General features: G+C 53.9%; 2 protein-coding genes across 4 annotated transcripts; one reads left to right on the top strand and one right to left on the bottom strand.

Moving 5' to 3' along the window:
- Positions 1-260: 260 nt before the first annotated feature.
- Positions 261-4203, top strand: Pam16 (presequence translocase associated motor 16). The gene is made up of 5 exons (XM_041676506.1): positions 261-411; positions 2545-2629; positions 3400-3536; positions 3796-3861; positions 4046-4203. The coding sequence occupies exons 1-5, from the start codon at positions 409-411 to the stop codon at positions 4130-4132; spliced, it is 378 nt and encodes a 125-aa protein (XP_041532440.1). The 5' UTR covers positions 261-408; the 3' UTR covers positions 4133-4203.
- Positions 2967-26727, bottom strand: Glis2 (GLIS family zinc finger 2). Of its 3 annotated transcripts, none has more exons than XM_041676503.1 (7): positions 26629-26727; positions 11767-11988; positions 10790-10962; positions 9427-9603; positions 9211-9344; positions 9010-9131; positions 2967-7562 (listed from the first exon to the last, which is right to left on the bottom strand). In XM_041676503.1, exons 2-7 carry the CDS (start codon positions 11936-11938, stop codon positions 6772-6774), a joined length of 1569 nt encoding a protein of 522 aa, XP_041532437.1. In that variant the 5' UTR covers positions 11939-11988; positions 26629-26727; the 3' UTR covers positions 2967-6771. The 3 variants fall into 3 exon arrangements, with proteins under 3 accessions (XP_041532437.1, XP_041532439.1, XP_041532438.1); XM_041676505.1 differs by having other exon boundaries at positions 9010-9128; positions 26629-26726; XM_041676504.1 differs by lacking the exon at positions 26629-26727 and adding an exon at positions 21189-21209.
- Positions 26728-27105: the final 378 nt, after the last annotated feature.

Raw genomic sequence — 27105 nt, 5'->3', positions numbered from 1 at the left:
CTAGGAAAGAGTTTCACAAGCAGGAAAAATCTGCAATTAAACCTATTTTGAAGTACCTAGTTTTCTTAAGTATTTCAGAGAATTTGACATCCATTCCTTTATTACTTTGACTTATTTCATATGATGGCTTCTTCCTAAATATTTTGGGAAAGTGAAGGAACGAAGCTTGCTGCACGAGTACGCACGGAAGGTTTAGAGCCACCCGTCGCTCGCCCAGCAGTCTTCTGACCCCGAAGCAGGCTCCGCCTACAGTCACGGTGACTTCCGTCTGAGTCCCGCCCCTGGAACTGCGCCGCGGCCTCGCGCACGCGCTCTCCGGTCTTCCTTGACCTCTGACCCACCGGCCGCTCAGGAGCTGGTCCCGGGGTCGGGAAGCGGCACCCGTGCCCCTGAGGTGGAGCTGCCGCCATGGTGAGTCTCGGGAAGGGAGGTCTAGTCAGAGTCGTGAGCCGCCCGCGTACCCCACAGGAAGCAATGTCGGTGGCGTGTCGCGGGGTCGCAGACCGTTGCCCCCCGGGCGGGGACGACCGCGGGCCTGAGAACCGAGGCTCGGCCGGCAGGAAGCCCCCGGCCAAGTCCTGCCTCGGCGTCAGCGAACCGCTGTAGGCGGTGAGAGGAGGGGATTGGAGGGTGGGCCGGCTCCTGAGTGGCAGGACCCGGCGTTGTCGGTGATGTCTCTTGGTTTTTAACTGCGTTTGACAGTTGGCTCGTCCAAGGAATTGGTAGACCTGGGACCTGAGCTGAAATCGAGACCTGGTGGCTGAGTGTGTTGGGAAGCATGCAGGTCACCTGTGCAACCTTTAAAAGGCAGGTTCTTGAGGTTTGACCGAGTGATCGGAAGGCGGTTGTTTGGGGGAGCCCATTTGTTTGTTTCCTTACCTATTTATTTACTTGAGACAGGGTGTCACTGTGTATGAGGCCGTGGCTGTCCACGTACTTTCTGTGTAGTAGGTCAGGCTGGTCTTAAACTCATCTCATTGAGATCCACCTGCCTCTGCCTCCGGCATTAAAGGTGTGCGCCACCACCCCTGGCTGGGGAGCCTGTTCTTTATTGGAAGGTGGCAGTTAACTTGCAGTTGCTTTATGTAGATTGTTATTTAATCTTTCTCAGTTGTCCCAGTTTTTAAACTTAAAAGACGGAGAATTTAACTTTTCCAGGAAGTTAAATCTTCTTTCCCGGAAGAGTCAGAACCTGGTTTGGGTCCCAGTTTTGCTCATGTTCTGAGACTACACATTTCCCACCGTATAGTACCTGCCTTGTAATTGGGTCACCGACATCTAGTGGGACTTGTGTTGATTCCCCATGGAACTGGGTCTTTATCACGTGTCCTCCACATTCAACTCAGAAATTCTCTCAGGTCATGGTGGCTTACACTTGCAAACCCAGCACTTGGGAGGCTTAGGAAGGATGGTCAGGAGTTCCAGAGCAGCCTGCATACTTTAGTAAAGATGGCTGAGGTATAGCTCAGTGTTACAGTGCTTGCCACCACAGGAGAGGCCTTCGATTCAGTGCCCAGGATGCTTCCAAAAGAGGCAAAGAAAAGTTCTGTGGGAAGGTACATGTGGGAGGAGCCTAGGAATTTTCACCTGGAAGTCGGGTTATAGCGTGCTTTGCCAAGCCCTGAAGGGTGTTGAAGATTTTTGGTTTAGGGCATTGTCTTGCTCTGTAACTCAGGCTAGCCTCAAAGTCTAGGTACCCTCCTGCCCCAGGCTCCCGAGGGTTGGAGTTTGAGGTTTGCGCCACATCGCGCCTGGGCAGTCTTGGCCATATCTATGTAGAAAGGAAGGTATTCATAGTGAAGGAACTGAGAGCAGTGGAGACATTAAGCATTCAAGAAGCAGGGGAGCTTACCTAGAAGTAAAGAGTGCAGCTGCAATGGGGGGAAGGGTAAGAGGGAGAGATTCCAGAGAAAGAGGCTGGCTGGGGTCAGAGGTGGGAGGAGGAAATGAATTTGCACCGTGGAGAACTGGGCAGCCACCTTAACTCAGCAATGGCGGCGTGGAAACCCTGCCTGGGGAACGAAGCCTTGGCCAAGCAGAGTTAAGAGTGACTTGATTAAAGTGTTGGCTCATGGACAGTCATGCTCTTTCTTAGAATGAGCACTCTTACCTGCTGAACCATCTTCTTGGGCCATCCATTTGTTTGGGTTTTATTATGAGATCGGGCTCATGCGCACCCTACCTGGGCCTCCCCTCTCTGCACACCACAGACCTTTAGTGATTTTGTTGTTGTGTTGTGTTCATGGACAGATTCCAAGTCCTAGGGCTTGAAGTCTTGGGAGAGTTAGGATGGATCTATTTTTCCCTGGTTATATGGACGCTGGCCCGATGGTCCCAAAAGCAGAGAGGAGCCGTCAGCCTTGGCGTCGATTAAACTGGTGGTGGTGGCAGTCTGGGACTGCCAGGTTCTTCCCATAAGTCAGTGTCGGTTTCATGCCCTATAACCTTTCCAGTCTACCTCTGGGCACGCCAGCGAATTTAGAGTTTAGAAAAGTTAGCCCTTAGATCATCCCCACATCTCCAAGGTGTTCCTTTTGTCCACAGGCCAAGTACCTGGCCCAGATCATTGTGATGGGTGTGCAGGTGGTGGGCAGAGCCTTTGCCCGGGCCCTGAGGCAGGAGTTTGCAGGTAAGACTATCCCTGCATGCTGGGAGCCCTGCCCAGCTTAGATTTCCCCTGTGGGTTGTGTCAGTTGTGAATGAAGGGACCTCTTTTGGGTAAAGTTCTGCGGCTTAGATGCTGGAGTACTTTCCCATGGGAGGAGGCGGTGCCAGATTTTGAGACATTCCTACATACTGGAAAGGTTTGTTTTCAGTTTGGCCTGGTTAGCACAAGTGTCCAGGGCAGATGGGCTCCCGTGACAGTCCATTTTGGTAAATAAAGTAAGATAGTCCCATCTTCTGTCTGCTTTCACGGAGAGCTGAGTAATTCCAACACAGACTAACTGGCTGCAGAGTTAAAATGTTTATTATCTGGCATCTGAAGAGAAAGTTTGCTGGCTTTTGATTGTAAGGTCACCAAAGGAAAGCAGTCCTCCAGGTGGTCTGGGTACTGGCTAGGCCAGTTGTGGGGGCTCTGACACCAGCTACTGTTCCTCCCTTAGTTTTACCATAGTCCCCAAAGTAGCTTAAAGCTCTCAAATTTGCTAGGCCTCTGGGACAAGGAACGGGGGGGAGGAGAGGGGACAAGGTCATCTTGTGGTCTAGATTGGGGGACCAAGAGCCTAATTTGACCCCATCTTACCCTTCAGTGTGGAATGTTTGCCTCTCCCCTCCAAAAAGAAGCCAGTACTAAAGAAAAGCGGCTCCTGGGAGAAATGTTTATTTAATGTCACTTAGAAGGCCTGGGGGAAGCTCTGGGCCACCGAGGGGGCTAAGCAGTCACCCATGTATCCACAGCAAGCCAGGCAGCTGCTGATGCTCGGGGTCGTGCTGGGCACCAGTCTGCAGCCGCATCCAACCTCTCTGGCCTCAGCCTCCAGGAGGCCCAGCAGATTCTCAACATCTCCAAGCTGAACCCTGAGGAGGTCCAGAAGGTGAGGCCTCTCATGGGTCATGGGACTGTGTTGCATGGGCAGTCAGAGGAGGGTGGGTGTGGAAGCTCTGACCACAGCCAGTGAGAGACTGGCTGTGTAAGTAGAGACACAGCTAGCTGTAGCAGCTGAGCCATCCCCACAGGGTTACCTGTATCCTTTGGACACAGCAGTTTCCTACATGACATGTGGGTTAGAGGTCAGGCCCTTTAACTTCTCTTGCCATCAGCCTTCCCTGATGTTCACTGTCTCATCTCCGCAGAATTATGAACACCTATTTAAAGTGAACGATAAATCCGTGGGTGGCTCCTTCTACTTGCAGTCAAAGGTGAGTGCTTTTAACTCTATGAGGAAAGGAAGCCATAGGCTTCCCCTTCCACCTTAGAGTGCTACTTAAGTTGTTTGAATCTTGGTAGTCTGCTGTCCTCTAGGGAGGTTGTTAGGGCCTGGGAAAAGGCCCTTGGTTCAGGCAAAGAGCAGAGATTGCCAGAGCCTGATCTTCCTCCTCCTAGGTTGTCCGTGCAAAGGAACGCCTAGATGAGGAACTCCGAATACAAGCCCAGGAAGACAAAAAGAAAGGGCAGATGCCCAAAACGTGACTGCTGGGCACACCCCACCCCACCCATTGCCTCATAATTTATAGCTTGGTAATAAATGTCTTTTCCATGTTTCTCCGGTGCTTATATTCCTATTTGAGAAGGTCGCTCACTTCCTATTTGTGGCTGTGAAAGAGTCAGGGGGCAGCAGCAGCTTTGACAGCCTGGTGGGTGGGATGTTGGGAAACAGCCACATACCCACTTTATTTATTTTTTTGGGGGGGGTTTTTTCGAGACAGGGTTTCTCTGTGGTTTTGGAGCCTGTCCTGGAACTAGCTCTTGTAGACCAGGCTGGTCTCGAACTCACAGAGATCCGCCTGCCTCTGCCTCCCGAGTGCTGGGATTAAAGGCGTGCGCCACCACCGCCCAGCCACATACCCACTTTAGAAGCCTGGCCAGGATCTGTCAGAGGCTTTGTTCCCTCCTGTGTGTTCTACCACACAGTCCTGAGGAGACCAAGGGTCTGCCCATGCCTTCCCTCAAGATAAAGAACCCCTAGCCTCAGAACTCCAGCTGGAGTTGCATACTGCTTTCAGTGACTTGGTCAGAATGTTCATGTGTAGCAGGAAGCGGCTTTGGCCAGCCTCTTGCTTGGACCAAGGCCTGGGCCTTGTAGTTGAGGATAATCTGTATCTTATTGTTCCTTACTACCTACCCTTCCAGGTCTTCCCTTTGTAGTCCCAAGTGGGTGGGCCTTCTGATCTCTTCCTTAGAGTAGCAGGTTGAGGGGAAAGCTCCAGGCCAGGTCTTTAGGAGGTGCCCACAACCAGGCACAGAGCAAGTGACCCAGCTCCTGGCACATCTAAGATGCAGAAACCATCTTTGCAACTCACTTTTATTGTTTCTTTATAAACTTCCTCTCACATGGAGGAAATAAATTGTTATAGTCATTAGCTTATTTTTTTTTTAAACTCTATGCTAACAGCAATGGAGCCAAAAGGAGGAAAAACATAAGCTACAATAGAAAGGCACTTAGAACCTGTTAAAATACTGATGTCCTGGAATGTGCAACAACAGACTGACAAGTACACCGGCCTTCCAAGCCTGGTCTATCACAGAATCACATGCTGAGCTAACGTCACCTTCCAGTGCCCTGTTCCTCTGCTCTCAGGCTTGAGTCTCAAACCCAGTTCTCAGCCAGGGACCTAAGTAAGGCCTAGGGCCCTAATGGAGCCAAGAGGCTGCTTGGATCATGGGTAGACCCGAAGACAGGAGACCAGCTCCTTAACTTGCTCACAGCCCCTTCAAGGGGTAGAGCCAGCACAGCCGAGCCCTATCAGGGCTGGGGTCCTAAGCCCAGCAGTTGGGCAGGTCAGGTCAGGGTAACCCTTCTAAAACAGAAGGGCAGTCTTGGAAAAAAGAGGCAAGCTGCTCAGAGGAACCACAGGGCTACTGAGGACCCCAGCAACTCTTCTGTTGTACAGATGGGGAGAGGAACTTAGCCACTCTGCATCATAATACGGGGGGCAGCAAGAAGCCCAAGCTGGCACATTCTGGAGCTGTAGACTACAGTCCTCCAATGTCCTTGGCTTTCTAGCCCTACATCAATGCTAGACCTTATTCTGAATAGTACAAGCCCTGGGGGAGCTGGCTTGGGTAGAGCTTGTGGGCAAAAGAGGCACCACCAAGAAAAGGACTCAACTGGAAAGTCAAAGAAAACAACCTTGTCACATGTCCAGTCCACTCTCAAGCCAGCTTTTCCCTAGCAGGCAGTTGGTCCTCCAAGAGCTGTTCTTGGCTACCTAGCCTCTCTCACACCCATGGGCTTCAGTTCGTGGTTTCTAGAAAGCTCCAGTCTGATGAATCAGTTCTTCCTGCATTCCATGACTTCGTAACCCCCAAACCTGTAGCTGCTTCCCAAGCCTGGTATCCACTGGTGTAGACACTGCAGGATAGCCAGGCTTCTGCAGGATAACCCTGCCAGGCCAACCCAAGCTGGACTGGACCAGTGCCATGATCCTTTGAACCTGCCTGTACACTCCGGAGGGAAAGGCTTCTATAGAAAGTGTTGCCAACCCTTTGGCAGTGCTGACTGACGCAGGCAGAAAGGGGCACTGGCAGCAGGCTTCTCTGCTAAGTAAGCAGGGAAACACCTTGTCATAGCAGTAGGTAGGAAAAGGCAGCTTTTTCCTGTAGCTTGGCCTGTGTCTGTCTTGCTCTCCCTCCAGGGGGTGTGCCAGAGGGAAAGGAGTCTAAGGAATTCCCAAGCATGGGTTTATGATCACTGAGGGCTTCTCAGTTGACAAGTAGGTAAGGCAGGGAGGAATAACAACCTGCCCAGACTGCTCACAGAGAGGAATGTACCAAAGCAAGAGGCAGGACTAGGGGTCCTTGGAGGACAGGCAGAGGAAGGCCTCCCCCAAATGATGTGCTAGGGAATGGAGGCAAGTGAGGCCTTAGCATCCAAGAGCATGGCCTCCTTGGACAACTCCTTGGCATCCACTCTGGAGCCACCAAAGACCTAGCTAGCACCATCCTTGCTACCCAGTTTGTCTGGGGCTGCAGCTTCCCAGGAAGCAGACACTCGGGCCCCTGAAACAGTAGGATATTATTGCTATTTCGCAGAATAGTTTCTGTTCGTCAGGGGATGAGCCCACAGTAGGTAGCTGGGCTGTCACAGCTGGTAGATGGGTAGCCCAGGTTCAGTTTACCACAGCTGGTTTGAGCAGCACAGACCCTGGAGGGATGACCACCCAGCCAGGAGTTAGCGCCTCTGGACTGCTGGCTGCTGAGTTGCCTGTGGACAGGTCCAGTACAGTTCCCGGTAGCAAGGGGAGTCCATCAGGGCTTGGCCGGGAGCGGCTGCGCTCCATCCTTTCCAGGGGAGGCTTATGGTCCTCTAGGCCCAGGACCCTGGCAGGCAGTGACCCACGACCTTTTTCCCCCTCAGCCTTGCTACCAGCAGAACCACCCAGGAGAGAGACCACAGGTAGGCCTAGTCCACCAGCCCCAAAGGGTGAGGGCAACAGCGGGTTCTTGGCCAGATTGAGGGGCAGAACAGAGCCTGGCAGCCCAGGGCCCATGCCCCCACCCCCACCCCCACCATTGCCACAGGCCAGAGCACTGAGGTCAAGGGGACCAGGGGCCAGGGGTAAGGGCAGGCCAGGTAGACTGGGGCCTCCAAAAAGGGCAGCAGGGTTGGGGATGATGATCTGAGCTCCACTGACATAGGAGCCACTGTCGGAAGTGGGCAGTGGTGGTTTCGGGGGTGGGCGCAGCTGTAGGAGCTCCTGCTGCTCCTGAGACACAAAGTGGCCATGGGCTTTGATGTGCTTGCGCAGTGAGCTGGGGTCCGTGTAGCGCTTGTGGCAGCCAGGCATCTTGCAGTAGTAGGGCTTGTCTACGTAGTGGGTACGGGTGTGCTTGAACCGGTCACTCGAGTTGGAGTAACGCTTGTTGCAGCCCTCGTAGGGGCAGACGTAGGGCTTCTCACCTGTGGGTGGGCTGCATTGAGGGGTCTCAACTCTGCCAGATCTTGCCACCTATCCCCTTGCCTCTCCCAGGCCCAGAGCTCCTGAAGCATTCTGATTCTGATTTGGGAGACAGTCGTTGCACCTGGCATGAGGCTGACCCAGCTAAGGACAGCAGCCAGAATTGCTGTACACCCTTTAGATCCCTTTGCTATAGATGCTGTGGTTGTTGTTGGGCAGAACTCGACCTTGGAGTGTGTGCCCTTGCTGAGCACTAACAATGCTGCCTGGGCCTTTTCGTGTGGCCTTGCACAGAACAGCTCACAATTCTGTTGTTGTTTGGTCTTGTTTTTGGAGACAGGGTTTCTCTGTGTAGCCCTGGCTGTTCTAGAACAAGCTTTGCAGACCAGGCTGAACTCAGAGATCTGTCTACCTCCTAAGTGCTGGGATTAAAGGCATGCACCACCTTATCTGGCTTGAATCACCAAGTCACTATGCTAACCAGGACAGGAGCCACCTGTAGCCACTCAGCCTTTGAAATAACTGGGCTCAGGAGATGTGCTGTGAGGCTAAGACACACGAGATCTCGAGACTCTGCATGAAAGGAAGGATTTCAGTGTTCTGCCGTTTAGTTTTGGTCATTTTAATTTTTTGAAATGGGATCTTACTGCGTTGGCTAAGATGGCCTTGAACTCCTGAGCTTGCCGGGCAATGGGGCATGCCTTTGATCCCAGAACTCGAGGAAATGAGTTCTAGGATAGCCAGGACTACACAGAGAAACCCTATATCGAAAAACCAAAACCAAACAAACAAAAAACTCAACTCCCCCCTTCAACCTCTTCATTATTTGGGAATATAATACAGACATTCATCACCATGCCTAGGTTTGCTGACATGTTTTTATATATTGGGTTTCATAGGATACATAATTATAATTAATTTAATTTCACCTATTTCCTTTTGGTTTATTTTGTTTTTGTTTTTTGAGACATGGTTTCATTATATAATTCTTGTTGGCCTGGAACTTGCTCCATAGACCAGGTAGTCCTTGAACTCTGACTCCTAAACACTGAGATTAAAGGCTTGTGCTACCATGCCCAGTTTGCTCTTTTCAGTGTACTAATTGAGTAACTTAAAATAAGGTGTGTGGGTCTATGGGGCTCAGGGTACAATGAAGAGAGGCAGACCCAGTCTGCCAGTCCTAAGGTGGTGTTAGAAGATCATATCCTTGTAAGGGTTTCCCCAGCAAATGGCCTTCAAGGTAACAGGAAAGCCACACCCATAACCCCAGCATTTGGGAGATGAATGCAGGAAGATTAGGAGTCCATAGCCACCCTTGGTACACAATTAGACCCAGCCTGGGTTACATGAGACCCTGTCTCAAACAAGGGGAGCAGGACATGAACAACGCAATTTGTCCCTTTTTCTGGTCTTTCCCTGGCATCCCCTAGCTCTCCATGAGGAACTTACCTGTGTGGGAGCGGTTGTGGATCTTCAGGTTCTCCAGGCGGGAGAAGCTCTTGTTGCAGGTGGGGCATCGGTGTGGCTTCTCATTGGTATGAGTCCGGATGTGGATGAGCATCTTGTACCTGCTCCAGGGAGGGCCCAGAGGCACACTCAGCTCAATGGGCACCCAGCCCCTCCCTTCCTGCCCTTACCCGGCTCCCTCACCTGGCATTGAAGCCACGGCCGTGGCGGGCACAGCCCTCCCAATGGCAGCAGTACCGAGCATCCTGTTCCGGCTTGACATGGTGGTCATTGACATGGTCAACCAGGTCTTGGAGGAGCTCAAAGAGCTGGTTACACTGTAGGGCCAGACAGGCAGGGTTCTGATCCCAAGTAGGGTACCGGCCCAGCCCTCACCACTCTTCCCAGCTCCCAACTCACCTTGGCCCATCGACACACCAGCTGCTTTGCCAGGGGCAGCTCTGGTGAGAGGCACTTGTCCTTGGGGGGTGTGAGGAAGGAGGAAGCAGGTAGGTGCAGAGCTCCCCCAGAGCCCAGGGGCAAGAAGAACTGGAAAGAACTGGGGACACCATCCAAATAGCGAAGTGGTTGGAAATCCTAAGGAGTAAAGATAAGAGCCTGTTAGTGTACCCCACTGGCAGGCCCAGACCCACCCCCACACTTTTTTTGTTTTGTTTTTCAAGATGGTTTCTCTGTATAGTCCTGGCTGTCACCCAGAGATCCACCTGCCTCTGCCTCCTGAGTGCTGGGATTAAAAGTGTGTGCCGCCACTGTCTCCAGGCCAGACTCATCACTTTACCCTCCTGTGGACAATGTTAATTTATATCACTGCAGCCAGTTGTAAGACGCCTTTAATTCCAGTACTCGGGAGGCAGAGGCTGGCAGATCTTTGTGAGTTTAAGAACAGCCTGATCTACATAGTGAGTTACAAGACAGCCAGGGCTATGTAGAGACCCTGTCTCAAAAATAAAATAAAATAAAAATAAAAACAAAAACAAGGGGGGTGGTGGTGGCGCATGCCTTTAATCCTAGCATTCAGGAGGCAGATCTCTGTGAGTTCAAGACCAGCCTGGTCTACAAGAGCTAGTTCCAGGATAGCTAGGACAGAGAAACCTTGTTGAGAAAGAAAAAGAAAGAAAGAAAGAAAGAAAGAAAGAAAGAAATATAGAAAGATGATAACAACCTAAAAGACACCCTGAGTGCTAATCCAAGGCACCTGTGTGTGTAGATAACCTCGTTTGAAAATAGTCTTTTCAGCCAGGCAGTGGTGGCGCACGCCTTTAATCCCAGCACTCGGGAGGCAGAGGCGGGTGGATTTCTGTGAGTTCGAGGCCAGCCTGGTCTACAAGAGCTAGTTCAGACAGGCTCCAAGGTTACAGAGAAACCCTGTCTCGAAGAAAAAAAGAAAGAAAATAGTCTTTTTGGGAGTGATTAGTTAAGGTGATGTCCTACTACAGTAAGGTAACCCTAAATCCAACACCTTATATCTTTTTGACAAAGAGGAAGGCCTGGACAGACAGACACACGGGGCCAGCTGAAGATGTGGTCACAACAGATGTCGTTACCAGCTGGGGGTGAATGCCTAGCATTAGGGCTTCCAGAACCTAAGAGCAAGGAAGGAGCCTGCTCCTGGGGCCTTCTAGGAGCATGGTCTTATCACCATCTTTACTTGGAGTTTCTAGAACTTGGAGAATTCCTTTCTCATTTCAAACCACCCATTTGGTGGCACTTGCCAAGGAGCCCCAGGGAGCCTCTGTCTCTCTAGAACCTCCCACCTCCTTACCACAGCAGTAGGCAATGGCGGCAGGTCACCATTGCCCTGGCGCTCAGGGGACAGGGAGCTGCTGCCATTTGGGGAGTCCAGTCCAGACGGTGGTGATAAGCTGAGGTCCACCAGGGGGGCTGTAGAAAAGCGTCCATCTACCTTCTCAGGGAACTTGGGGTTCAGCAGGAAGCCTGAAGAAGATCATGTTTCAGGGAAGCTGGCTAGAGTCCTGTTGGACCAAGTCCCACTACTTTGGGATCCCTACCACCATCTTTGACTACTCTGGGAACCCAGATATCCATGGAACAGACAGGACAGTTATCGTCATCTTGTCTGACCTTCACCAGGAGAGCTAGCTGCCAGAAACAGCAAATGTGGCTGGCACGGTGGCTCATACCTGTAATCACAACACTCAGGAGGCTGGGGCAGAAGGATCAAGAATTCAAGGCCATCCTGGGCTACCTAATGAGTTCATTGCCAGCCTGGAATACACGAGACCATCTCAACAACAAAAAGAGAGAAAATTTAAAATTTAAAGTACCATCTTAAGGATGAGACTTATCTGACACATAGAATAAGTAGTATAATCAGAACCAGACCATAAGACTACCTCACTCCCAGTCATGTTTTGCCTTAGTGTTCCTTTCTGTAAAATGGGAAAATTGGGGTACACTGACTCCTCTATCTCAAGCATATGGTTAAACTGGTTCTCAAGTCCAGGTGAAGGTACGACAGACAAGGTGAGTACCACATGGTAGGTGGGGCACAAAGCATCTGTAAGACACATCTGCCTGGCTCTGTCCCCAGTCAGCACCTAGTTCAACCAGACATACAGTCTCAGAGTCTAGGGACAACCTTGGGCCCACTACTGCTGCTTTGCCCCTCTCTGCCTCTTTTCCAGATCCTTCCACAGGCCCTGGTTGGAGCTAGTTTTACATGCCCACTGAGTAAAGTGGGCAGTATAGGATGAATGGACAGGCATGGAGACACAGTACCTGGTGGGGGGGAGCCTGGGGAGCCAGGCGTGGGGCTATCGTCCACCAGACCCAACTCCCTATGCAAAGTATGATGCCGGACCACACCCAGTGTCCTTTCCTGCTTCTCTCTCGCCGCCCGGAGCTTGGTGATGCTCAGCTTTAGGTCAAGCGGCTCGTCCAAGGAGTGCATGGTGATGTGGAGGGTCAGAGAGGGTACCCAGCTGGTCTTTAGGCAGGAACCTGGGGAAGGACACAAGCTGTGCAGTGACACCGTAACCTTAGGTTTCTCCTTAGCTATACCGTAAAACTCGAAGCAGCAGAGGAGTAGAGACAACATCCTGAATGGCCTGACTCACGCATATCATGGAGAGTCAGCATCTAAACAGTGCAAGATTCCACTGCCACTCCCCATAGACCTTTGGGATAGGCCAAGTCTGTGGTCTCCATTTTTTTTTTTTTTTTTTTTTTTTTTGGTTTTTCGAGACAGGGTTTCTCTGTGGTTTTGGAGCCTGTCCTGGAACTAGCTCTTGTAGACCAGGCTGGTCTCGAACTCACAGAGATCCGCCTGCCTCTGCCTCCCAAGTGCTGGGATTAAAGGTGTGCGCCACCACCGCCCGGCTGTGTGGTCTCCATTTAACAGTGAGAATACTGGCCCCAGTGACAGAACTCACAAGCTGGCAGAACAGCTAGACTTGAAGCTACATCTCCCAGGAACTAACTGGCTAAGTCCCAACTGTCACTGCTGATAGAATGGGAAGCAAATTTGGGAAGCCTGCCAGTCTGATTTCAGAAACCTAAAAGCAGGCTGGGGAGCAACAAACATCCTCCAAGATGTAGGTAGCATTCTTCAGTAGCCAATGAAGCACCTTTTATGCCAGAAGTGCCTGCTGAGGGCAGAGAACTATGTCACCTCTAAGGGAAGCAGGCTGAGGGCCTGTCCCAGGCAGGCTGTGCAAAGCTTGGCCGTGGGAGTGGGCCAAGACAAGGACTGAACCTTCCAGGTAAGACAGAGGTTAGGCCTCCACAAGCCACCAGGGGGCGGCTGAGGACTGTGGCCACGCCAGCTATGCAGAGTCTGTCAGGACCAGCAAAGGACAGTAGATAGTATTTTTTTTTTTATAGTATTTTTTTTTTAAAGCTGTAACAATATTCTTATAACTCCATACTGTGATATTCCTCCAGTTTGTACTATTTCTGGCTGTTGTAATCTTCATATCCATGGGGGACTCACAGGCTCCACTGACCTAAGAACATGGCCAGTTCTTCCACACCAAACTCAATTTTTCCAGCAGCAGTCTCTCTGCCCATGAGAAACCCCCTCCTTGTTTCCCCTGCCTTTGTTCACTTTCAGATTGTCACACCTTGAGAATATTTTTTGTTTTGTTTTGTTTTTCGAGACAGGGTTTCTCTGTGGCTTTGGAGCCTGTCCTGGAACTAGCTCTGTAGACCAGGCTGGTCTCGAACTCACAGAGATCCGCCTGCCTCTGTCTCCCGAGTGCTGGGATTAAAGGCGTGCGCCACCATCGCCCGGCCTTGAGAATATTTTTACTAAACAACCACGCTATGGGATTCTACCACTGTATTTAATAAAAAAGTGGCCATGGCTGGAAAGCCACTGCCTGGGAAAGACTTGGAGCAGTTTATTGAGCGTATCCTTGGGGGCTTGTGGGAGCCATGTGCAACCAGAAAAGTGCCCTTACAGGGTGAGCAAGGCAGCGGACAGCCACTGTATCCCAGCCATCTCTTCTCCAGGCCAAGACTCTAAGGCAGCTTCACCTGGTCCTCACTTGCATCCCAGCCCTGCACATGCTTCCCATCGCCTCCAACAAGCTCCACCCTTCAGGGCATTCCCTTCCTTGGCCTGAGATACTGCTTGTGAGGACATAGCCCCAGCTCCCACTACTGTGGCTCCATGGGAGCTGGGCACACAAGGCTGCTTTACTGGAGCACAGGAAGCCCCTCCTGACTGAGATTCGGGTCCACACTTGTCCCCACTGAAGTTGTCAGATGCACTTGTCCTCACTGACACCATGGTGACCCTCTTAGGTAGATGGGTAGGTGACAGTGATGGGTGGTCCTGGGCCTGCTTGTCCATTCCTGTCTAGGCAAAGGCTGCCCTCTGCTTGACCTGCAGCCCATTATGTCTGTCTGTCTGTCTCTCTACCTGTTTATTTTTAGACACAGGCCCAGTCCAACCTCCCTGAAGCTGCTCTATGCTGGGAGCCTGGAAGGGGAGGAAGGAAGTAAATATTTATGCTGATTAAGAATTCAGGAGCCAGGAAGGGCTGGTGGCCTGGTCCCTCTTCTGGCCCAAGGCCACAGGCCTCCCTGCCCCCAACACCCACCGTGGAAAAAAGAAGATCACTGGCATGGCGCCTGAGCTAGAAAACCCAAGTGCTGACTCGTGGTCAGAGTGCTAACCGAGCAGTACCCTTTGGCACCTGCTCCTGTCCCATGTTGTCCTCCCGCCAGAGGGAGCCTAGGAGGAGCCGGTGTGTCACCAGGTTCTGGGGACCCCACGGAACAGTGCAGTGTTCACCTAGGACTGGAGAAGGCTCCAGCAGGAGCCCTCCCTGGGTGGAGCACTCATTGCAGGAAAGGGGACGCCAATTACTGCCCCCCCATTAGCTGACCCAGTCTCCAGGGACACCCCTTCACTTCCTGTCCCTGGGTTCTGCCAAGGGAGTTAGGGGGTCATTTTGGAAGCCAGAACCCAGCCCAGGCGCTGCAGCCCCTCCTGGGAAAGGAGGAAGGAGCCGCCCCAAGGAGTCTCACAAGTTTTCCTACCCATAGCCCCCCAGGGAGTAGTCGGCCTATGACCCCGCTCATGCTCTGACCTTGGCCAACCTCTCCCTGTTCCCATTCCCAACCAGCATCAGCCAGTCTGAGCTCAGCTTTGCTTGAGCTAGGTGAAGGCGCAAGTGAGGAGCAGGTCCCCCACTCTTCTAAACAGCCTCTGCGGTTCAGCCCCTCCAGAGCCAGACTTAAATGCTTAGAACAAGGATGGTGCGGGGTGTGGGGGGGGGTGTGACCCAGAAAAGGTGAAGCTGCCTCCCCAGCCACGACCCAGCTGCTTGCCCTTAGAGTTCTGGAGATCAGTGGGTCTCAGGAAGCTAGTGGTTCGCAGGGGTAGGGGCCCCACCTATCTTCCAGTTCACCGATGCAGTGTCAAGGGACAGGGAGCACACTAGCCCGTCACTATCCCAACCTTGCTGGGGAAACCACCAGGGCCTCAGTTTCCCTACTGGTTGGGATGGCTGAGTGCCTCACACCCTGTTCTGACTGTGCAGCTGCAATCGCTGAGCAAAGGCTGCACCTCACAGTGCTCACTCAGGGTAGGCTGGGTACGCCCTGTGACACACCCACCTGCATGGGTCCGCCAAGGGAGCCCTCAAAGAGGTGGTCGCATGACCCAGGCCCCACGAGGATCCTCCAGCTGCAAAAGGAACTAATTAGAACAGAGGGAGCTGAAGGAAGCGGCAGTGAGGGAGGAAGCGCGAGAGAGGCTGGCTGAGCAGGGACCACCAGGCGGCAGGGGTGGGGACAGCCCTCCCACAACCCCCGGGGGGGGGACCCTGAGGGTGGGCTGGTGCCCCCACCCCACCCCACCCCCGCCAGCCATACCAAGACAATGACTGCTATTGTGTGCCCGCTGCTGACCCTGCACAGACTGCCCCCAGCTGCAACTCCTGCAGGGCATCCGGCCCACTATAGACCTATCTGCCACCATCCCTTCCTCTTGGGGAAACCGAGCTTCAAAGTCACCAAGCTAATAGAAGGGGACTGGACTCCCGCTCAGGATGACGTCCTTTCTTCTCTGCCCGAGAGAGGGCATTTGGTTGGCCTTGAGACTGGAGGAATAAAGAGGGAGGGCTACCTATGCTAGATAGTTCTTTAGTCCCTGGCAAACATTAAAGGACTAGGAGCTCAGCAAGGTGGGGTCTGTATCCTTGTCCACCTACCTCACAGCGCTGTGACTAATGAAGAACACCATTTCACCAGGGGTAGTCTTGAAATTGCTCATTTGATGAGCTATAGCAAACCCAGCCTACAACTTGCCATGGGCCCAAGATGCAGTCAGTCATGGTGGCACATGCCTATAATACTAGCACTTGTGAGACGGAGGCAGTTAGTCAGTAAATCAAGGCTAGCTTCACAGTAAGTTCCAGGTCAGTCTGGACTAGCACACACACACACACACATACACATAGGCCCTGGTGTATGTCTCCGAGTCTGGTAACTTGGACCCTTACTTTAGCATTCCACTCTTACAGACTAGGAATCTGAAGACTGGGGGATGTACCTGCCCCCGGTTGTAATCATGGGTGGCAAGGCCAAGACTAAAGCCATGGTGCTTATCACAGTGATTGCCCCAGCCACTGGCTGATGGTCTAACATGCCAGCATCTGTTATAGCAGGTGACAGTTCATACTACTTTACAGATGCCCTGCCCTGGGTCACAGGGTTTATCACCCCTCCTGTGTCCTTGGACTTGCTTAGGTTGGTCACCACCTCCCAATCCAGAGGGCTTCTGGAGCTAGGTGCAGAATCAGGAAAGGCAGCGGGCAGGCAGTGGGTGAGGCACTGGAAGAGATGACAGGGTCGGGGGGCCACCAGAAGGCTGGGAGAGCCGAGGCAGCAATGCTGCCAAAGCAAACTGCCCGTAACCCCACATTCCTGGGAACCGGCTGTGCTCCCTACTCTGGCCAAGAGCTCCACCCTCCTTGGCCGCCCAGTGAGAGAGGCTGGAAGGCAATGGCAGGGACAGGACCTTTCAGGGCTCCCTTCCCAACCAGGCAGCAGGCAGGGTTCCAAACATTGGTCAGACCACATGGAACCCCAACCCTGTTCCACTGCTTCCTGCCATGTCCCCTGACCCCCTCCTCCTCTTTCCTAAGGTGGGATGTAATGTTCAATGCACAGAACAGTTAGACACACAAGAGGTACTTATTAAACCCATCCTAAGTAATACCACTGCTTAAGTCTCAAGTCTATAAGGACAGCCCCCAGGAGGACTGGCCCTCCCTATGTACCCACAAACATTAAAATCTCATTCCAGACCAGAACTTTGGCTGGCCTGTACCCCTTGGAGAGCCTTGGACCTCTACTGTCCTGTAGAGTGACCAGAAAGTTTGGGGGGGGGGGCACCGGGGGAGGCCCTCCCTGTGGAGCCTGACTGAGCACTAAGAAGCCCTGCAAGGAGGATGCAGTGGTCAGAGGCCTCCCCAGGCCTAGAGAAGAGACCAGAGCCACTGCACTTTCTGGAAGGGTTTGGGGTTTGCCTTCCTTGGAAACCTATGGTTAGGTGTAGCCCCGAGTCCCAAGAAGGGTACCTAGCCCACAAATACCACCTCAGAAACTCAGATGTCCCCAGACAATCAATCCAGATCCAAACGCTTCTCTGCTAGCAGATTCTGGGGACTGTCTGAGCAGCGTCCGAGCACACAGTTTGCAGAGAACTTGGCTATGGCACGTTCACAGAGCAAAGCCAGCATCCCACTATCTGGTTGTAGCCTCCTCTGGCTGTGTGACCTCAGACAGGTCCCAGTCACCCTCTAAGCCTCCACAGGACAGTTTCCTCATTGGGAACTCAAGCACCACAATAACGATCCCAGATATACAGGGCATTCTATGGGACAAGCCTTGGCCCAGTGCCTGGCACATGGAAGATGCTAGTAACTAGGAGCCCTGGAGATTCTCACTTCTCCCCCAGGCTGGGGGTGACCCACACTGTGAATCTACCAAGGTCACCCAGAGCTGAAACAAAAGGCTGACAGGTTTGCTCCCCCTGCACCTTTCAGCCTCTGGGGGGTGGGGGGGCTTCCTTGTCCTGTGGCAACAGCCTCCACTTCCACATCCACTCATACAAGCATGTGGCCCTCTGGCAGCAAAGTCTGTCCAGCCAAGGAGCCTCCAAATGTTCTGGTGGCTCTGGGCCCCCTTCTCCGGCCCCCACCTCCTGCTGCCTGCCCGCCTGCAGCCACCTTTGCACAACTATGTCTGGTATTTTCCTGTCTGCCCAGCTTTTGGTGGGGGGGTATGGGGCCATGAGCAAGCCTGCACCTGGGCCTCAGCCAGAGGCAAGCCAGCCAAGCAGCCCCCACACCGCCTGCCAGGCTGGAAGGGAAGGACACAGGGCTGGGCAAGGCCATCGAAATCCCTGGGAGGGGTGGGCAGCAGGGAGTCAGACAGGGGTACACACCCAGCAAGTTAGCAAGGCCAAGAATAGGCAGAACTGCCCTTGTGGGACTGGAGATGGAGTTCTTTTGGTAGAGTGCTTGCCTAGAATGCACAAAGCCCCGGGGTTCTATCCCCAGCACGGCACAGACCAGGTGTGGTGGCAAAGGCCTACAATGCCAGCATTGAGGAAGTGGAGGCAGGAAGATCGAAAGGTCTCTGTCAGCATGGGCAACATAGTGACACCCTGTCCCATAAAACAAACAAACACCCACGAAACTGCTACACTGCTGTTCTAGGATGGGGGCGGGGAAAGTGTGTGTGTGCACTCATTAGGGTACTGGCCAGTATTTCTTAGATGAGCAGTAGGTGGACAAGCAGACATACAGACATATGTGTGCACAGCAGTACATAGAGGCCAGTCCTTGGCTTCAGTGGCAGGTGCCACTGCTTATGAGACCAGATAGGTATGGGTGACTGATCCACAAAGGCAAGGAAACGACTTCCCAAGCCAAGCCCAGCAATGCCCATGAACACATCAGGCAGCCCATACCTGTGGCCCACCTCTCCCACTACCCTGGGCAGACACAGGCCACTGTGAACAAGCACACCTGCCAACTCAAGAGCAGGAGGGTGAAGGCGGGCTCTGGACTTTGGTCCTTCCCTCCCCACTCATTTATGCATTCCAACACCAGGCTCTCTGCTGGGGTCCAGGATAAATCAGATGGAACAAGGCCTGAAGGTCGCTCGGATACACAGGCAGTGAAACAATGTCAGGGGCACACAGCTCCGTGGGGCGGGGGCCGGATCTGGGGGGGGCGGCGGGAAACGACACAAACCTGGGAGCTGGACCTGGTGTTGCCTGCCTATGCTTGGGAGGCTGAGGAAGGAGGATTACAAATTCTGAACTACAGAATGAGACCAAGGCCAGTGTAGGCAACACAGTACAATTCTGTCTTAAAAAGTAAAAAAAAAAAAAAAAAAAAAAAAAAGGAAAAAGTCAGGTGGTAGTTGCATACACCTTTAATCCCAGCAGAGAAACACTGTCTCAAGAAACCATTAAAAAAAAAAAAAGTTGCCGGGCGGTGGTGGCGCACGCCTTTAATCCCAGCACTCGGGAGGCAGAGACAGGCGGATCTCTGTGAGTTCTAGGCCAGCCTGGTCTACAGGAGCTAGTGCCAGGACAGGCTCCAAAAGCTACAGAGAAACCCTGCCTCGAAAAACTAAAAAAAAAAAAAAAGTTAAAAAAAGGGATATTCCTCCCTTGGAGCCCTCCTACTCTCAGGAGTTCTTTCTCACTTTTCTCTGCTCCCCCCCCCCCCCTTGGTTTCTCGAGACAGGATTTCTCTGTGTAGTTTTGGAGCCTGTCCTGAAACTTGCTTTGTAGACCAGGCTGGCCTCGAACTCACTAAAACCTACCTTTCTCTGCCTCCTGAGTGCTGGGATTAAAGGTGTGCGCTACCACCAGCCGGCTCACTTTTTCTTTTTTTTCCCCACTTTTTCTTATGTCTATATTTGCTCTAAAAAGTAAAAGTGGCTCAGGGTAGAGCGCCTGCTCATAGGAGACCCTAGGTTTAACGCTAGGACTGTAAAAAGAGAAGAAAGTCTGGGGACAAAGGGCCTCCTGTGTAGCATCCTGGTTTATCCTGCCACCCTTGAATGAGGTGCTATTCCCCCCATCCTTAAGTTAAAGTAAACTGTCAAGGTGACAGCTTGCAAACCATGGTGAGGCTAGGATTCAAATCGGTCTTCCTGAGCCCAAGGCTACCCCACAGCACCAAAGGAATGTCGTCCCCCAAAGCTTACAGTGACAAGAGACAGTTAAGTCTGCCTGTGATTCAGTGTAAGAAAAGGCAGCAGAGGGACTGGACAGGAAGACGAGCCACGGAGTGTTCTACACAAAAGAAGAGTGCCACTTCCCCTTCAGCTCAGAGCCACCTACCCTTAGCCTTTCCTTAGAACCTTTAACTCCCTAAAAGCCTGAGGCTTGCGTATCAAGTGGACAGCTACCCACACTCCCCTGCAGCTCTAAGTTCCTTGACCCCCTTTTCTCGGCATGTCTTCTGTGGCATAGCCTCTCCAGCCTCAGTCTCTTAGAGCTACCTGAACAAGGTTCACCTGCTGCTGAAGGCCGGTGATTCACCAAACCCAACAATGCTAAGAGGCCTGCCATACCAGCCCTGGGTCCAAGTCTAGCTAATGCATCACTAATACCACACACAATGTTGCCAACCCTCAAGCATGCCGAGTGTGCCTGACCTTGCAGGTCCTGTGTTCTGCCACTGACCTTCGGCTTCGGGCATTCTCCAGCATAAGGAGCCTCCCTCAAGAAGAAAGGCCTGAAGTGGGCAGGGACTGCGGCTTCTAGGCAGCTCCGAGTCCACTGAGGAAGAAAAAGGGATGGCCAGGACTGGAGAGATGGCTCATTTGATAAAATGCTTGCCATGTAAGCATACACACCCAAGTTCAGACCTCAGAACCCATGTGACAAAGGCCAGGCATAATGGCCCGTGCTTACAATACCAATATTGGGGAAGCAGACAGGCAGATCTCTGGGACCCAGCCGAGCTTAGCAGGTGACTCCCAGGGCTATCAGAGACCTATCTCAAAAAACAAGATGGAGCCGGGTGGTGGCACACGCCTTTAATCCCAGCACTCGGGAGGCAGAGGCAGGCGGATCTCTGTGAGTTCGAGGCCAGCTTGGTCTACAAAGGGAGTTCCAGGACAGGCTCCAAAGCTACAGAGAAACCCTGTCTCGAAAAAACAACAACAACAACAAAAAAAAAAAAAAAACACAAAAAAAACAAGATGGACAGCTTCTGAGGAATGACACCCAAGATTAGCTTCTGGTCTCTGCACACACAACACACGTATGTACCCACAAACATGAAGACACACATACACCAACAGAAGATCATTCCAGCTGACCCTTGCCCTGCTCCTGCTGACCCAGGGCCCAATCCTCTTCCCATAACGAACTGAGCAGAGATGTGAAGTTCTTGAGATACAGGGTGGGAAAGCCATTTATCTCTTAATTTGATATAAGGCAAGACCCGAGGTCTTAGTTTCCCCACTGTGAAGAATGAGGTTAGCCTGGACACCTGGGAGATGGGACACTCTGGAATATCCAGGTCTGTTTCCTTACACGGCTCTACTGTACCTGAATTTCCTTCTCCAAGCACTTGGTCTTGGGTGGATGTTTGCTGAGTGAGTGAATTCAGTTGTGTGTCTATTATCAGGGGAGGTGGTAGGTTTCAGGGTACCTTAAGTCCTACAAATGGAAGTGTCTTCCAAGGGCAAGAGGTCTCTTCCTCATATCGGGGCACACACTGGGGTCAGGTACAGACTTGAAAAAGGGCTGGAGAGGGGAGAGACGATATTGCCATTACTGGTCAGCTGTGATGACCAAAAGGACCCAACTCCTCAGCTTCATTCCCGGGACTCCCACCTACCCTAGGCCACACCAGTAGCCGCACTGTACAATCGCTGGTCTCTACCCTCTACCCTTCCTCATCTAACTTACCCACTCAGCTCTACAAAGCAAATCCAGAAGCCAGGGAAGCCTTCAAATCCATCCTCACTCACAAGGAAACAGCTATCAGGAGGGGCCTGCCAGACCCAACCTGATCTAAGGTCTGTGGAGATGGTCCCCACCACTCAGGGGGGAGAGGGGAACGAACAGGAAGGGCGAGAGGAGGAGGAGGGGCACCACAGTTGGGGCTGAGGCACTGTAAATGGCCGTGTGGGCTCTGAATGAAGAATAGTGTGGCTCAAGGGAGAACTGGCTCAGGCAGGCTGGGATATGCCAGTCAGATGCAGAGGACCCTGGGAGCAGACCTGGGAAGTACGAGTGGAACTGGGCAGTTTCCAGCTTGAAGTGGCATTTCATGGGTCACGGTCAGTCTCAGATGCCAGGATACCTTACCCTGCTCGGTTCCACTGACCCTGGGCCCCCCAGACGCTGGATCAGGTTGGGTCTGGTAGGCCCCTTCTGGGGCATTTCCTTGTGGGTGAGGATGGGTCTGAAGGTTTCCCTGGCTTCTGTAGAGTGAGTGGGTAAGTTAGGCATAAAGGGATGATTTCTGTCCTCCCCCCACACCAAGATACCACAGGACAAGTAACCAAAGCTCTCGGAGCCTCAGTTTCTCCCCTTTTTATTGCTGGGATCAAGGGGAGCGTGGTGAAACCATAGAGATCCTGTCTGATGGCAGGGACTGCTCTCCCACAGGCTCCCAGCCCAGGCTGATTCAGAAGGCTCAGCAGCCTCCAGGAGCCTCTGCTGGGCTCCCACCCACTCCTGGCCATGACTGGAGGAAGACACCAAGGGCTATTAGATGGGAGTCCCCTCTCCTAGCCATCTGTAAAGGCACACACGGACCCCTTCCTGTGCTGGGTACTACCTGGCCTCTCCCGCATCCAAGACAAAGGACTTGAGGGGCCCTTGCTGCTCCCTCACCGCAACAGTCCTGGCACTGGAAGATTCTCAGCCCCTTTGCCCATCCCCCACCAGGGGCATCTGGAGCAGATGGGAAGCCCCTGCTCCTGAAGCAGACTCTTTCCCACCCTCATGCCCCTCCCAGTCCAGCCACCAGCTAACTAGGGCCTCCCCCTCCTATCTGGGGGGATGGGCAGTGAACAGCCACAGTCAAGGACTGTGCCTGCCCAGGCTGGAGATGCCTAAAGGAAGGTGTCCCAGCTGCAGTGCCAGAAGGGTCACTCAGGTTGAACCTCTGAACTCCCAGGGGGCCAACCGGCTATAAAGGAAGTTTCTAGAGGCCTTTTTAGGAAGACCTGTGAGCTCCCCCTCCGCCCCCAAGCAGGGCACAAATGGGGAGAAGAGCCAGGCCTACCCTCTCCTCTCCGTCACTCATCTCCCATGGAGAGATAGGGGGCATCTCTAGGGGAAAGATGTCCCAGCTGCCTGAGGACAAGGCCCCAGCTACATCCAGACTAGGAAACTGGCTGACATGCCCTTTCCCATAGATGCAGATGCCTGCTGGTCCTTTTCCATCCTGAGCCTCAGTTCCCTCACTTACCAAACTGGGATTAATGGGCCTGTCACAGACTTGGCAATTGCAGGTGGAATGCAGTCTCTGTCAAGTTGGCCAGTGGAAGCCATGTACGCTGGTTGGATTTTTCCAAGAGATATTCAGGAGGGATCAGCACCCCATCCCTCAACCCGACCCACCTGGGGACATCTGCAGTGTTTTATTAGCCAGAGTAGGAAGGATGGCTCTGGTAAGGTGGGAGATGTGGGGCAGACAGTCAGGTTTTTCCCTGCAAACACCCCCAACTACTAGTACTAGCAGGCTCTGTCTTGTTCCTGAGATCCGAGCAATGGCTCGGTCTGGGGAGGTGCTTGTTAAAAATGCCCAGTCCCCAACCTGGCCACACTTGTAGTAAAATTCACTATGATAGGGCTCAGAGAAGCCACCTCAAAAACACACTGGGTCAGTAGATGTGTCCCACAAGCCGGCTGAGGCTGCCGTCCACACATCCGGAACGGGGACAGTCACCTGTTCTGGTGTCCTCTGAGAGGTGAGTCCCCATATGCATGCATGGATTCTAATTCAGTATGGGGATGCTGCACAACTCCTGAAGGAGGGGGCTTCTAAGCAGAGGGTGGAAACCCCAATGCTCTGCCCCAGAGACCCTTGTATCAGGTAAGAGAGTGTCCCTCACACTTAGCACCTACCCACATCAGCCACAGGGTCCCTATCATCCTTGAAAGGGGAAAGGGCCCTCCCCACTCAGCATCTTGTAAGGATGGTTTCCACATAACAACCATAAGCGAACAGAGAAGGAATTTAGGGGCAGCCCTAGGAAAGGTTTAGCCCCTCACTCTGCCCTGATTGATGGTCTGTCCTTTGAGATCCATTTTTCTCACTTAGGTAAAGAGCCCACCTCATTTTCCCCTGGGATGCAGGAACCCACAGAGAGGCACAGGAAGATGGGGGATCCAGCCAGGAGCATAGCGTACCCCCCTCAGCCTTCCTTCTTTCCTAAAGAGCCCCAATGCCTCCCAAAAAGCAGAACTGCAGGCCCCAGCCTCAACATCTGGTCCCCCAGTTACAGCTGTTACCCTCCTCCCTCATCCTGGGATAGCCCCAAACCCTGCCCAGCACTGGCACCGCCCTCTCCCCTAAGTGGGAAATTCAGATTCCAGGAGAATCCAGCTGGGGAGACGGAAATGTGCATGGGAAAATGTCGTGAGGAAAAACACACTCTTCACTCCACACCAGAGCCAGCACAGACCCTGGAACAATTTAGGTGGCCAGCGGACCCTCCCACTCCACAGGGCCAAGGCTGGGCTAGCCTTGAAGGGGAGCCTGAGATGCAGAGGTGAGCTCCAGCTTCTCTCCAGGCCCTAAGGAGGGGCCCTGGTGTCCAATTTGCCCTCTAGCCCCTCACTGGTATTCCCACTAAGGAAAGAGGGCGCAGAAGAAATGGCTATGGCTACCCTTTTGCAGCTGAGCTCTTTAGAAACAAAAGCTTTGTGGGGACGAGGTTTACACGATTGTTTAAAATGAGGTTTTGGGATGTCTGTGGCATCCAGTTATTCATACTGGCTCCACCCACGGATAATTGAGAGTTAGCTTTTGTTGGACGTAGCCTTCCTCCCTGCCCCCACTGACAGACGAACCTACTGTTAGGACTCAGAAAAGCTCACCTTGCCTGACCCTTGGTTTTACAGATGAGGAAACTGAGGCCTGGAAAGAGGAAGAGCCGGGCTAAAGAACACCCAAAAGGTAGTGGTTGTGCCAAGATTCGAACCCAAGACACAAAAACAGGGTGTTTTGGCCAGGAGCTTTTTCCCATTCACCCTTCACACAGATTGTGTCCTGGCTCCAGCAAGTCCCCCCAAAGCCACTGACCCCAAAAGTAGTAGTGCCTGGAAGTGGGGTGACTCATTGTCTGGCTTCCCATCCCCCCATCTATGAGGGAGGGTTGGCAGGTGTCCCTGCATAGAGAGAGCCAAGAGCGGGAGAGTTGCCCCAGGGGGCCTAGGGCTAGGGTCACTCTGGGGACGGAGAGCCCCAGCTGGAGGGATTTAACACCAAAGGTCAGGGGTCACAGACAGGGAAGGGCAGGCAGGCATAGGGGGTCAGGGGGTCAGCACTAATGGTAGCTCCGGAAAGAAGGGGGAGGGGAAAAAGCTAAAAAAACAGGGCTGCTTCCAAGGGGTCCCCACCCACAAAACCAAAGCCTGGCACTGCCTCCTGCCTGACTGGCGGCAGCACACAGGGTCGTACTGAGCTGGGAATAGGCTATGAAATGGGCTAGACTGGGCTCAGCAAGGGGTGTCTTAGGAGACTCCCCCAGGTGCAACCCCTCCCCCATTACAGGCCAGGGCCAGCTGTGAGGCCCAGCCTGAGCCCACGGGAAAGAAAAAAGGAGGCAGGCGAGAGGGAGGGCTCTGAGGTCACTAGAGAGGGATGTGTGGGCTGGGCTGACACAGCTGTGGTACTGTGCCACCAGAGTGGAGCCTGGGGAGAGTTGGGCACGCTGAAGTGGTCAAACTCCCCGAGCCTAGGGGCTTCAGAAAGCTAGCAGAGATATCAATTGTCTCCCTAGGCTCTGGTTCAGCCCCACCTTCCCTCCAGGATGCCAGGACAGCTGGGAGGCTGCTGTGCAGGGTACCTGCCACAGAGGACCAAGGCTGAGGGCTTAACCCTGGCCCAGACGAAGACCCATGGGAGCTCAGGCACTGGTAGGGCCACTGGCTGTCCTGGCTGCCCCCTTGGTGTCAAGTATTCCCTGTAGAGCCAAGATCTTGTGCTGTGATGGCTGGGGGCCCAGGGCTCCTCCCAGCATCCCTTCCAGCTTCCCAGGCCCCAGGGCAGGGCTGGGCAACTCCCTGCAACCAGTGCTTCCCGGCCACCCTCTGGCTGGGCTGGGCGGGCCCTCCAGGATAGGCAGACAGGCAGCATGCTACCCTGCTGTGGCCTGAGTACCCTACTGGGCAGGGCACTGTGCCAAGGCGTCCAGGTGCCAGCCCGGACTCCAGGCCCATCCCAGGGGGCCTGCGGGGAGGCACAGGAATCTTCCTGGTTGGAGGGGAATGCACCTGCCTAGCCCCCTCCTCCAGTCCCACCCTTAAGATACAATCACTCACCCTCCCCATCCTGCCAGGTTCCTCACCTGCTACTATCCACCTTGCAGGAGTGGACCAGACGCTAGACAGTTCTCCAGCTCCCAGTGGTGATACAAGGGACGCCCCACTCCCTGCCTTTCCCAGGGCTTGCTAAGGGCAGCAAGAAGACTTTCCCCAGACAGGGAGGGCACCTTCCAAACAACCTGGGCGCACCGGTGAGCAAAGGCGGCTGCCTGATGCCCTTTACAACTTCATGCCCAGGCTCCGGGTGCCCCCTCTCACCTCACAGCGCACCCCCACCGAGACCGCCCAACTTCCCCACTGAAGTTTGTGCCCGCCCCGGGCCGGGCCGCAGTTCGGCTCGGCCTCCAGACAGAAGGAGGGAAGGGAGGAGAAAAGACGGAGATCGAAGGATCCAGCCAGGGAGCGAACAAGGGAGGGAGCGCGCAAACCAGAGAGCGCAGGGGCCTCAGCGAGGGCTCACAATGGCCCGGGGCGAGGCGTGGACGCGCGAGGGGAGGCGACCCTCAGGCCCCGCGGCCCCGCGTGGTAGGTAAGACCCCAGCTGGGTCCGCGTCCTCCCGGCGCGACGCCCGGGGGCTTCCTACCTCTGCGGCCGGGCTGACGGGCTCCGGCTGAGGGTTCCGGCGGTCGGGGGACAACGGGGGGCAGGCGAGGGGGAGGGCCGGGGCGGGCGGGGGCCCGGGCGCGAGGCTCACGGGGCGCGGGCTCCCCTGGCGCGGCCGCCCGGCGCCCGGCCGCTCCGCCACATCTGCAGCTCGGGGCAGGGAAGGTGGCCGCGGCGGCCGGGCCGTGCGGGGATGTCTTTGCGAGGGAGGGAGGAGAGAGGAGGAGGGAGGGGGCGGGAGGAGGGACCGTCGGCCGTGGAGGAGGGCGAGGAGGAGGGGCGCGGGGGGCGGCCTCCCTCCCTCGCGGCTCACTCGCTCCCACCCTCCCTGCAAACCCCTCTCGCCACCGCGGCCCCAGGCCCGGGGCGCCAGCTGCCAGGCGGAGCGTGCGCGTCTGGGGGAGGGGGCGGCCGGCTGGGCCGGGGGCGGGGAGGAAGGGCGGACAGCAGCGGGAGC

The sequence above is a fragment of the Microtus oregoni genome, unplaced genomic scaffold, assembly GCF_018167655.1.
Source record: "Microtus oregoni isolate MIOR12 unplaced genomic scaffold, Mior012 000027F_ref0000203, whole genome shotgun sequence".
NCBI lineage: Eukaryota > Metazoa > Chordata > Mammalia > Rodentia > Cricetidae > Microtus > Microtus oregoni.
The sequence above is the reverse complement of the archived record's forward strand: the minus strand, read 5'-3'. Positions and strand labels throughout refer to the sequence as shown.